The following is a 13,312-nucleotide window of genomic DNA, read 5'->3' on the forward strand; positions in this document are numbered from 1 at the left end:
TGTAAGCTCCTCTGAGCAGGGACCGTCCTTCTTTGTTAAATTGTACAGCGCTGCGTAACCCTAGTAGCGCTCTAGAAATGTTAAGTAGTAGTAGTAATCCCATGACCTCCCTAGTCTTTCTCTAGACCACATCATAATAATCGGGGCAGTTTTAGCAGATGTCACTGGACAACCTGTTTGAGGACAGCCAAAGTATATGCCTAGATTAGACGTACTTTCAGTGGCACAGCACGGTGCATATAGTGTACACCACTGAAAATCTGCATCTAACCTACGCAAATAATTGTGCTTCTTGTATATATTGTTTAGGCCATACGCTCCAGGTTGTACTTGTTTTGCCATTTCCAGGTAGATGTAGAGGTGTGGCTTATCCGCCTCTGTACATCTAGAGCAGGCATATAGTGGGCCCGGCCCCTGGAACGCCCTTCTGTCCGTGCCCTTTTTTCCACACACATAAAACTAGGTGAGCATCAAGGTGTGCATCTGGTTTTATACCCGCTTATTCACTGAAAATGAATGTCAAGCAACACGTTTTAAGAGCCGATGAAAAATTGGCATCAGTGTGTGGACAATTCAGATCACTATGCATGGAGATTTTACATGGCTTGCACACTTCCTCAGTGCTAGTTAAAAATTCACCCTCACTTTGGCTCACCTGGTTACCACAGGGTCACAGAAATGTCAGCCTTGGACAGGTCTTCCCAAACCGAGGAGTCATAAAACTTGCATTTGGGGGTCATGACTTGGGCGGGACCTCCATAGGACGTTATCATACTTTGCCTCTGGGAGGTTGCATGCTTTTCTGTAGCCCTGTGAATGGAGTCACAACCACCTTGACTTGGATAAGTGCTGCCTTAGACAGTGGGGTGATTTCCCTCCAGTGCAAGTAAGGTGCTTCCTGACTAGTTCAGGGGTGGGGGGGTAGATAGGCTAGGATATGAAGCTTGTCCTGATTATCTTGAATAGATTGTAAGCTGTACTATGCAGGGACTGTCTTAACGTGTTTGTGTACGCTGCTGTGTACGTTTAGTTGCACTATAGAAATAAATTGTAGGTTGTAGCAAAGCTCCCTGACTTTATGCTAGCAGAAGATTTCTCATTTTTAGATTTTAGGCTGCAAGCAGAGTGCTAGATTGTGTTCACCAAGTGACTGCAGGTCTGCAGAGCAAGCCTGAGCCTAGCTGGAGTTTGCTTCTTTGTGGCCTTGTGCTTGTAGTTCCCATGGGCCTAAGAGAAACAGGATTGGGGCCAGGCCCAGCTCTATCTGTCCTGTCGACTTGGAGTTCTTTGACCAGTATCTTTCAAAGCACGGGACTCGGCGGTTGGTGGGGGAGCAGCTGGAGTAATGGAAGGGGTTTCTAGGAAGGACAGAAGACATGACTAGAATAGAAAGGTCAGAACTTTTGCGCTGATATTTTAACTGTTTTTCTGTGTAGTTGCACATTGCCTCAGCGAATGGATACTTGGGATCAGCAGAGCTGTTACTGGCGAACAAGGCCAGGGTGAGTGTGAGGGACAGTGATGGATGGACACCGTTGCACGCCGCCTCCTGCTGGGGACAGGTGAGTATTACAAATGTCCTGTGTGTTTCCCAGGGATGTAGGGCTGGGATGTTCTAACAGCACTGTATCTGCGAGCACTGAGCTTTTCATAGTTTTGTGGATATTGTTGTAAGCCTCTTTGGCTTGTAGTAAACAATGGTGTTGGCTCTAGCCTCATCAAAAGCCCCACAGACTGCTGGGATGTTTCATTGAAACAAGGTAAAAATAAAGAAAAACACTGGAGAGAGAGATTGTTTTGTTGCAAATATGTCCACTAAACAGAGCAGTTTAGTTGGGGAGTCTCTAAGATCTCTGTGCCATGGCGCATCCTCACTTTGAGAGCTTTGCATCTAGAGTCATTGGACTCAGACAGCGCTCTTTCACCAGGCAGAGAACCTTCCAAGGAGTGTCTACACAGTTCCCAACCTCTCCCACTCCAGGTTGATCAAGTCTGAAACCTGTGAGTGGTTTGGACCAGCATTTCTCCGTTAAAGTTAATTGAATGTTATAGGAAAAATTGTCATTGAATACACCAGATTTTTTTGTGTGGAAACTCGAGCTTTCATGTCTTAAAGGGGGGGGGGGAGGAGCACATGTCAATCCCGGGAGATGCACCTAGGGCAACTCCTCGTATTCACTGCCTTTGTTACGAGATATGTTGTGTTTTTTTCTGAGTGCAAGGTAGGAGTTGGGGAGGAGAAATGAGAAATTCATTAGGGTTGAATATTATTTTGTTTGTTATTCTCTGCCCCTTCTGCTGCTAGATTCATCTTGTGGAGTTGTTGGTGGCTCATGATGCAGACCTGAATGCAAAGTCCAGCCTGGAAGAAACACCTTTAGGTGAGTGAGGGATGGTATTGCCAATCAAGTACATGACGTTGAGCCTAGATGGCCCCTTCCTTTTTCAGTGGGTAATATCTCCATACCAGGACAGGAATAAACCTCGCTCTTATGATCTGAGTCTCTCAGATTCAATGTTAATGCTCATCGCAATAATTGCATTGTCCCAACATGAGCTGGCTCCTGGAGTCTGTATAGGCAATATATCAAGATGTGCTTGGAAACTCTTTTTAATCAGGACAACTAGGATAATTTCTGCATCTTTCCCGGACATATTCTTGCTCTCTGCTGTGCATTTGTTGCTATTTAAGAATCTTGGTTTTTCTCTATATACAGTACAGAAAAACCACAGTAATTCTGTTCTTCCTTTCTGTGGACCTCAGGGAACAGCAGCTCTTCAGACAACTTTTTCTTAATGGTTGAGCTCTATGGGCTGGATTGATCTTCCAGCGAAGAGGCTGCTCTGTGCTAATCCCGGGCCACCGGATCGGGATGTGGGAGCAAACTGCATACGGTTCTGTTCCAGCTGAGCTGAACGTGGGAGCAAGCTCTGCCCACCAGCTCTGACAGCAGACGCCATGGAAACTTTACCACAGTGCCTAGCTGCAGGCTGAAGGCACGTTCCTTTGCACACCAGTTGTCAATTTATCTCTAAACTAAATGGATGAATTTATACGATCTTATTGATACCTAGAACTGAATGTGTTACTACTGGTCACAACCTGCCTGATGGTATAGTGGTCTTCACCATGAGGTGGTTAGTTTGCAGTCTATGTATGGTGAGCCTGGGTGGTTTAGGGGTAGGCTACAAGGATACCTTCAATCGACCTATCCCAGTCTTATACTCTACATATCAGAAATCAAGGAGCAGGAGGAACGGTGAGGGTTCTGGTTCTCGCCTCTCAGACTGACTGTTCTGACAGCCCATCAAATTCTGATGGACAGATCATAGGCATCAGACCAAGAAAGATCAAACCTAAGATACGTCAGAGAAACTTAGCCAATTTATCTTCTATCTCTTGTCATCATGAAATTCCAACGGGGTTACCACAGGTACCGGTACCTTGTATGTGTGCCAGTGTTAGGAACAAACTGTGTACTGCTTCATGAACCGATTGAATCAGGTGATTTCAGTTTTGTTTTTCTGGTTGAGACCTGGCTAAAAGAACAAAATAGTCCTGAACTGTCTCTCTTATGTCCACCTGGATTCAGCACCCTTCATTCCCCCAGGTTGGATAAACAGAGGGGAGGGCTGGTCATACTATACTATTGTTTCCTTTATCTGATTCTAATTCTGACACTGCTCCTGGCTTAGAATATATGCTCTGCAAATTTCATGACGATTCTAACATGCCTCATAGCACTGTTGGAGTCTTACTGATTTACAGATCTCCTGGCTCTTGGCATGATGCTCAAGCAAGGCTATTTGAACTCCTAAGCTTATGCTTTTCACAATTCCCTAGATTGATAATCGAGGGAGACTGTATCTAACATTCTCCGAGGACAAGCAGGCTGCTTGTTCTCACGACTGGGTTGACGTCCGCGGCAGCCCCCACCAACCGGAAGAAGCTTCGCGGGACGGTCGGCACGCAGGGCACGCCCACCGCGCAGGCGCGGCCGTCTTCCCGCCCGTGCGCGACCGCTCCCGCCAGTTACTTTTTTTCCGCGACTGGAGAGAGTTGTGCAATTGCCTCTCTCTCCGTTCAGCCGCCGGATTTTTCGACCGCGTTTACGCGGATCGTTGCTTTGACCCGTTCGGTTCCTTTTTCTTTCTTTCTTTCTTCGTATTGTTAAAAAAAAAAAAAAAAAAAGGATTTTCGCGCGTGTGGAGCACGCGCTCCCCTTTTCCCTCGCTTCCAGCGGGGACGCCTCGTTGCGGCCTAGTGGCCGCTCGGTCGGCTAGTTTTTTCATGGTGTGATTTTAGCCACCATTGCCGACTTTGACTTCGCCGACGCGATTTTTCCGTCGATGTCCTCGAAGGTCCCGAGTGGATTTAAAAAGTGTGGTCGCTGCGGCCGGCCGATTTCGCAGACCGACACCCACGCTTGGTGCCTCCAGTGCCTCGGGCCGGAGCACAATCTCAAGTCGTGCGCGCTGTGTCTCGGTCTCCGGAAACGGACTCAGGTTGCGAGGCAAGTTCTGCGGGACCGTCTTTTTGGAACTTGCGCCGGCCCCTCGACGTCGACCTCGACGGCATCGGTATCGAAGGCCGGATCTTCGGTACCGGTATCGATGCCCGAGACATCGGCACCGATGGCAGCGACCCCAGTAGAACAGGTCCCGTCGGCCCGCCGGTCCGCCGGTGAGAGTGGGGTTGAGAGGCCGCGTGGGCTGTCGGCCCCGGTCACTCCCTCAGCTCGTGAGCCACGGGACCGAACCCTGTCGGACCCGGTACCTCGAGACCGAGGGGGATCGACCTCCTCCTCCTCCATGCCCTCCGGCGCCGGTGACGTGCACCGGAAAAAAGATAAGAAGCGCCGTCACCGGGAGCCCTCGGTGCACCCTGAAGGGGAGTCGACGCCGAAGCGTCATCGCAGAGAGGAGAGATCTCCGTCGGTGGTGGAGGTACCGACGCGTCGGGGTTCCGGCACCTCGGTGCCGTCTCCTGGCCCCCAGCAGCTTCTGGCACCGACACCCTTACCGGCCCCACCGCCTTTCCCGGCAGCGGGCCTGGACGAGTGCCTCAGAGCCATCCTTCCGGGGATCCTGGAAGGGCTGATGCGCCAGGCTGTGCCGGCGTCGGGGGTGCTTGCGCCCCCGGCGCCGATGACTGTGGCGCCGGCGAGCTCTAGCCCGGCGCCGGGGCTGTCGACACCGCCGCCGCTTGCGGTGCCGGTCTCGACCGCCACGCAGGTGGAGTCCCCGTCGACGTCGATGGAGGGAGCTCCGTCCCCGCCGGCGCGGGAGTCCACCGCTCGACGACACCGAGACCTCGGTGCCTCGACGTCGAGCCGGGCCCGGTACCGGACTCAGCTACATGAGCTAATGTCCGATACCGAGGATGAGGACTCGTGGGGGGAAGAGGAAGACCCGAGATATTTCTCCTCAGAGGAGTCTACGGGCCTTCCCTCGGACCCCACGCCGTCACCGGAGAGGAAGCTCTCACCTCCTGAGAGTCTCTCCTTTGCCTCCTTTGTGCGGGATATGTCTATAAGCATTCCCTTTCCCGTGGTCTCTGTGGAAGAGCCGAGGGCCGAGATGCTCGAGGTCCTCGACTATCCATCACCACCTAGAGAGTCCTCCACGGTACCGCTGCACAATGTCCTGAAGGAGACGCTGCTTCGGAACTGGGTGCGACCACTAACTAACCCCACCATTCCCAAGAAAGCAGAGTCCCAGTACAGGATCCACTCTGACCCAGAGCTCATGCGGCCCCAGTTGCCCCATGACTCAGCGGTCGTGGATTCTGCTCTCAAGAGGGCACGGAGTTCGAGGGATACCGCCTCGGCGCCCCCGGGGCGGGAGTCTCGCACTCTGGACTCATTTGGGAGGAAGGCCTACCAATCCTCCATGCTCGTGACCCGCATCCAATCTTACCTGCTCTATATGAGCATCCACATGCGGACCAATGTGCAACAGCTGGCGGACCTGGTCGATAAGCTCCCGCCGGAGCAGTCCAGGCCATATCAGGAGGTGGTCAGGCAGCTGAAGGCGTGCAGAAAGTTCCTGTCCAGGGGGATTTTTGACACCTGTGACGTGGCATCTCGTGCTGCGGCCCAAGGTATAGTGATGCGCAGGCTCTCATGGCTGCGTGCCTCTGACCTGGACAACCGCACCCAGCAGAGACTGGATGACGTCCCTTGCCGGGGGGATAATATTTTTGGCGAGAAGGTCGAGCAGATGGTTGACCAACTGCATCAGCGGGAAACCGCTCTCGACAAGCTCTCCCACTGGGCGCCTTCAGCACCCGCCCCCGCGGGCGGGCGGTTTTCCCGGGCTCGGCAGGCTGCACCCTATTCTTTTGCGAAGCGTAGGTACAACCAGCCGGCCCGAAGGCCTCGTCAGGCACAGGGACAGCCCCAGCGCGCTAGTTCCCGTCAACAGCGTGCGCCTAAGCAGCCCCCTGCGCCTCCACAGCAAAAGCCGGGGACGGGCTTTTGACTGGATCCACGGGAACATAGCCGCCCTACAAGTGTCCGTACCGGACGACCTGCCGGTCGGAGGGAGGTTAAAATTCTTTCACCAAAGGTGGCCTCTCATAACCTCCGACCAGTGGGTTCTCCAAATAGTGCGGTGCGGATACGCCCTGAATTTGACCTCCCTGCCTCCAAATTGTCCTCCGGGAGCTCAGTCTTTCAGCTCCCATCACAAGCTGGTACTTGCAGAGGAACTCTCCGCCCTTCTCAGCGCCAATGCGGTCGAGCCCGTACCACCCGGGCAGGAAGGGCAGGGATTCTATTCCAGGTACTTCCTTGTGGAAAAGAAAACAGGGGGGATGCGTCCCATCCTAGACCTGAGAGGCCTGAACAAATTCCTGGTCAAAGAAAAGTTCAGGATGCTTTCCTTGGGCACCCTTCTGCCAATGATTCAGAAAAACGATTGGCTATGTTCCCTGGATTTAAAGGACGCATACACTCACATCCCGATACTGCCAGCTCACAGACAGTATCTCAGATTCCGCCTGGGCGCACGGCACTTTCAGTATTGTGTGCTGCCCTTTGGGCTCGCCTCTGCCCCACGAGTGTTTACAAAGTGCCTCGTGGTGGTAGCGGCCTACCTACGCAAGCTGGGAGTGCACGTGTTCCCATATCTCGACGATTGGCTGGTCAAGAACACCTCGAAGGCAGGAGCCCTCCGGTCCATGCAGTGCACTATTCAACTTCTGGAGCTGCTGGGGTTTGTGATAAATTACCCAAAGTCCCATCTCCAGCCAACTCAGTCTCTGGAATTCATAGAAGCGCTGCTGAATTCCCAGACGGTTCAGGCCTACCTTCCCGAAGCGAGGGCCACCAATCTCTTGGCCCTGGCTTCGCAGACCAGAGCGTCTCAGCAGATCACAGCTCGGCAGATGTTGAGACTTCTGGGTCATATGGCCTCCACAGTTCATGTGACTCCCATGGCTCGTCTTCACATGAGATCTGCTCAATGGACCCTAGCTTCCCAGTGGTTCCAAGCCACCGGGAATCTAGAGGATGTCATCCGCCTCTCCACCAGTTGCCGCACTTCACTGCTCTGGTGGACCATACGGACCAATTTGACCCTGGGACGTCCATTCCAAATTCCGCAGCCCACGAAAGTGCTGACGACGGATGCATCCCGCCTGGGGTGGGGAGCCCATGTCGATGGGCTTCACACCCAGGGTCTGTGGTCCCTCCAGGAAAAGGATCTGCAGATCAACCTCCTGGAGCTCCGAGCGATCTGGAACGCACTGAAGGCTTTCAGAGATCGGCTGTCCTGCCAAATTATCCAAATTCGGACAGACAATCAGGTTGCAATGTATTACGTCAACAAGCAGGGGGGCACCGGATCTCGCCCCCTGTGTCAGGAAGCCGTCGGTATGTGGCGTTGGGCGTGTCGCTTCGGCATGCTTCTCCAAGCCACGTACCTGGCAGGCGTAAACAACAGTCTGGCCGACAGACTGAGCAGAGTCATGCAACCGCACGAGTGGTCGCTCCATTCCAGAGTGGTACGCAAGATCTTCCGAGAGTGGGGCACCCCCTCGGTGGATCTTTTCGCCTCTCAGACCAACCACAAGCTGCCTCTGTTCTGTTCCAGGCTTCAGACACACGGCAGGCTAGCGTCAGATGCCTTTCTCCTTCATTGGGGGACCGGCCTCCTGTATGCTTATCCTCCCATACCTTTGGTGGGGAAGACCTTACTGAAGCTCAAGCAAGACCGCGGCACCATGATTCTGATAGCGCCCTTTTGGCCCCGTCAGATCTGGTTCCCTCTTCTTCTGGAGTTGTCCTCCGAAGAACCGTGGAGATTGGCGTGTTTTCCGACTCTCATTTCGCAGAACGACGGAGCGTTGCTGCACCCCAACCTTCAATCCCTGGCTCTCACGGCTTGGATGTTGAGGGCGTAGACTTCGCTGCGTTGGGTCTGTCTGAGGGTGTCTCCCGGGTCTTGCTTGCCTCTAGGAAGGATTCCACTAAAAAGAGTTACTTTTTCAAGTGGAGGAGGTTTGTCGTTTGGTGTGAGAGCAAGGCCCTAGAACCTCGTTCTTGCCCTGCACAGAACCTGCTTGAATACCTTCTGCACTTATCAGAGTCTGGCCTCAAGACCAACTCAGTAAGGAATCACCTTAGTGCGATTAGTGCTTACCATTATCGTGTGGAAGGTAAAGCCATCTCTGGAGAGCCTTTAGTCGTTCGATTCATGAGAGGTTTGCTTTTGTCAAAGCCCCCTATCAAGCCTCCTACTGTGTCATGGGATCTCAACGTCGTCCTCACCCAGCTGATGAAACCTCCTTTTGAGCCTCTGAATACCTGCCATCTGAAGTACTTGACCTGGAAGGTCATTTTCTTGGTGGCAGTTACTTCAGCTCGTAGGGTCAGTGAGCTTCAAGCCCTGGTAGCTCATGCTCCATATACCAAATTTCATCACAACAGAGTAGTGCTCCGCACCCACCCAAAGTTCCTGCCGAAGGTGGTGTCGGAGTTCCATCTTAACCAGTCAATTGTCTTGCCAACATTCTTCCCCAGGCCGCATACCCGCCCTGCTGAACGTCAGTTGCACACATTGGACTGCAAGAGAGCATTGGCCTTCTACTTGGAGCGGACACAGCCCAACAGACAGTCCGCCCAATTGTTTATTTATTTCGACCCTAACAGGCTAGGGGTCGCTGTCGGGAAACGCACCATCTCCAATTGGCTAGCAGACTGCATTTCCTTCACTTACGCCCAGGCTGGGCTGACTCTTGAGGGTCATGTCACGGCTCATAGTGTCAGAGCCATGGCAGCGTCGGTGGCCCACTTGAAGTCAGCCACTATTGAAGAGATCTGCAAGGCTGCGACGTGGTCATCTGTCCACACATTCACATCTCATTACTGCCTCCAGCAGGATACCCGACGCGACAGTCGGTTCGGGCAGTCGGTGCTGCAGAATCTGTTTGGGGTGTAAATCCAACTCCACCCTCCAGGACCCGAATTTATTCTGGTCAGGCTGCACTCTCAGTTAGTTGTTCTTCGTAGGTCAATTTCTGTTGTTCCCTCGCCGTTGCGAGGTTCAATTGACCTGGGTTCTTGTTTTGAGTGAGCCTGAGAGCTAGGGATACCCCAGTCGTGAGAACAAGCAGCCTGCTTGTCCTCGGAGAAAGGGTATGATACATACCTGTAGCAGTTGTTCTCCGAGGACAGCAGGCTGATTGTTCTCACCTACCCTCCCTCCTCCCCTTTGGAGTTGTGTGTTTCATCTTTTGCTAGTCATTCAACTGGCGGGAGCGGTCGCGCACGGGCGGGAAGACGGCCGCGCATGCGCGGTGGGCGTGCCCTGCGTGCCGACCGTCCCGCAAAGCTTCTTCCGGTTGGTGGGGGCTGCCGCGGACGTCAACCCAGTCGTGAGAACAATCAGCCTGCTGTCCTCGGAGAACAACTGCTACAGGTATGTATCATACCCTCTTGGGTTAGAGGATGATGCCAGGGTCAACTGCCTCAAATCTTTTTTAACATCCTTTGATTATATCCTTGGCTATATGACCACGACACATGAAAAAGGACATACTCTTGTCACTTCTCTCTGATGTTAATTGGACTTCCATAGCATGGTCTGATCATTTTCTGGACCACTTTAATTTTCACATGTGTATGACTTTTGTTAACACTAACAAGGTCAGAACCATCGTAAAAACAAGGGGGAAAATTGATAGTGTCAGGTTCTGGAATTTAGTCTTGGATAAGATCTGTATACAACCAAATGATCCCTTAGTAATGAAGGCCGAGTGGGATTTCATTACTGAAGAATGTCTGAACACCATAGCTCCTGAGAAATGTCAAATGGTTGGGTCCACCAAACCTAACCCTTGGTACATTGATCTCCTGAGGTACTTAAAAAAAAAAAAGTCTTGCAAATGTCTGGAAAGAGTAAAAGCACAACTCATCTACCAAGTCCAGATGGAAAGAAGTACTACGATCCTATAAATTCAGCTGTGCTGAGACAAAAAAAAAAGCACATTAATTGGCACAAAATCGCTTGCTTAAAAATTATTCACATTGGTGAATGATTCTGTCTCATCTGAGCCTAGATAGGCAGAAATGCCTTTTGTTGATTTGATCATATTTCTGTTATTTTTTTATTAAACAATATCTTTGGCGTTTGCTCTTATGCTATGTTAACATACAACATCTATTTTAAAGCAAACGTGTACTCTACTAATCCGATGACTATGCTTGTTAAAGAGGAAAAGACTTCAGAATCTCGGTCTCAGCTGATAGTGCTTATAGCTAAACAGCTGACCGCAATGCACTGTGTGGCTTATCTTCAGCTCACGCTGGCAAGAATCCTCATTAGTCAAAAAACCTCTGAAATCCTAGCAATGATGTGTTATAATAATATTTTATAACAACGATATTCAAAAGTACTTAGCTGTGGTTTGTGCTGGAGTTAGTATACATGTCCGTGCCCGACGGCAAGCTCCCACTTCGCTCTTCGCTTCTTAAGGAGCCGGACTAAAACATCTCGTCACAGCACCTACAACTGTACAAAATATTTAAATCTGTCATCTTCTACGAAAAAAGAGAGATTGGTTAACTCACATACTTTGGGTACTTAGGATCACCTTCCACAACCACCAGCCTACTCCATTATGATTCTTAACACTAGACTGAGGATATTTAAACTACTTCCTGTTTGTACTCCACCTATCACGTGGAAAAAGTTAAGGAGCCTAACTCAAAAGTACAACTGTTTGGATCTTAAAGGAACACTTTTTCCATTCAATCTTATTGTTTAAACCGTTAGGCATCAGGAATTTCAGTCTATAAATCCAACGCTGTTCCCTCTGCATTAATCGGCGATCTCGATCACCACCTCGAATATATGCAGGAGCGTGATCAATCACTACACATCTAAGATCTTCAAATTTGTGTGAATATTCCGCACAGTGTTGGACAAGAGGGGCATCCATACGAGAGTACTTCAGATTATGTTTATGATCACTTAATCTATTTTTTAGAGAATGTGTTGTTTTACCCACGTATAGTTTGTTACAAGGGCATATTAAAATATATACCACGTGGAGACAAAGAGACAGCAGTATGACACATAAAAGATGATTTATTGGATAAATACAAACAACATGGGCATGTTTCAGCAGATGCATGCATCAGGGCAGTGGCGTAGCTACGTGGGGCCTGAGGGGGCCTGGGCCCCCGTATATTTCAGCCTGGACCCCCCTCCCGGCGAACCCGCCGCCGCCTACCTTCGTTTTTGCTGGTGGGGGACCCTAATCCCCGCCAGCCGACGTCCTCTCCGTCCTGCTGCAGTCAAAAAAGTTCTGTTCTCTGAGTCTGACGTCCTGCACATACAACGTGCAGGACGTCAGCATGCAACAGAAAGAAGAAGACTTTTTTGACTGCAGCAGGACAGAGAGGACGTCAGCTGGCGGGGATTGGGGTCCCCCGCCAGGAAAAGCGAAGGTAGGCGGCGGTGGGAGGGGGGGCGGCAATGGGGGGGGGGGGGCTAAAATGTGCCCCTCAGCTCTGGACCTACCGAAGTCTGGCTACACCCCTGCATCAGGGGTATAATTTCTAAAAATAAAATAGAATAAAACTTTTTATACGTATCTGTTACTAATAACTCAATTGAAATTTAAAAAAAAAAAAATGGCACACTGGTCAAGACCATGAGAAAGAGTAAATCATATATCAAACATACAGTTTTCATGTAAAAACAGTACTGACCATGAATGCATTCAAATAATGCCTTAAAAATCTGTTATGATAATCTGTGTGTGATAAAAATTGATCTTGTTGTTTATGGATGATGAACCGGAACCACCATGAATATAATATTACATTTTGGCTATTAAAAAAGTATAACATAATGACATTACTGACTGGCACCAACAATTTTTTTGTGGGAATCTTCAAACATTATAATCTCCTTATTCCCACTTTATCCACCATAGTATGCAAATTAATTATCAATGAAGTACTTATCAACAATAGAAATAATGATCTTGCATTTCAATTTTATAGTTTTTGGTGACCTCGGTGGTGCCACTTGCTAATACCCTTCAACTAGCACAATAGTCGGCACACACCTCTTCATCGGTACACCCGATTAACACGTTTTACAAATAGTAATATATTCTTTAATACTCTCAGCTCTGGCACTGTAGATGGCTATGGGGGATAGTCCTTGAGACAGCTCGTAGAGGCGATAAATGCATGTCAGACGCAGTACCCCCATGTCTGGCAATATTTAAGATTAGTATTAAAGAATATATTACTATTTGTAAAACGTGTTAATCGGGTGTACCCATGAAGAGGTGTGTGCCGACTATTGTGCTAGTTGAAGGGTATTAGCAAGTGGCACCAACAAGGTCACCAAAAACTATAAAATTGAAATACAAGATCATTATTTCTATTGTTGATAAGTACTTCATTGATAATTAACTTGCATACTAAGGTGGATAAAGTGGGGGAATAAGGAGATTATAATGACATTACTGGTCGTAATTATATTAAAATGTGCTTGAAAACAATTTCTGGCGATCGTTTATATATAAAAAACAAGCACAGAGTGCAGCTTATCATTATGGCCACTAGATGTCAGGAGAGTGCAGTTATTAGAGTAGCTCAAATGAAATGTACTTCTGTGTTTACAAGGTGAGCATGGGAATTCTAATATAAATATTAGAAAAACATACTACATACCAACATTTAGTGAAACAGACCTTCACAAATATCAATAAATAAAAGGACAGACCTCACTCTTATACAAAGAATTCACAATGAGAACTTTTAACAGGATTATGACTTTGGGCTCT

At 49.6% G+C, this 13,312-nt stretch overlaps 1 protein-coding gene across 1 annotated transcript in view; it reads left to right on the top strand.

Moving 5' to 3' along the window:
- Positions 1-13,312, top strand: part of PPP1R16A (protein phosphatase 1 regulatory subunit 16A) — a 93,929-nt gene that overhangs the window by 64,154 nt on the left and 16,463 nt on the right. The window contains exons 6-7 of the mRNA XM_030220273.1: positions 1,437-1,562; positions 2,306-2,381. Coding sequence (XP_030076133.1) covers positions 1,437-1,562; positions 2,306-2,381 — 202 coding nt within the window. The remainder of the gene's footprint in view (positions 1-1,436; positions 1,563-2,305; positions 2,382-13,312) is intronic.

The sequence above is a fragment of the Microcaecilia unicolor genome, chromosome 1, assembly GCF_901765095.1.
Source record: "Microcaecilia unicolor chromosome 1, aMicUni1.1, whole genome shotgun sequence".
Classification (NCBI taxonomy): Eukaryota; Metazoa; Chordata; class Amphibia; order Gymnophiona; family Siphonopidae; genus Microcaecilia; species Microcaecilia unicolor.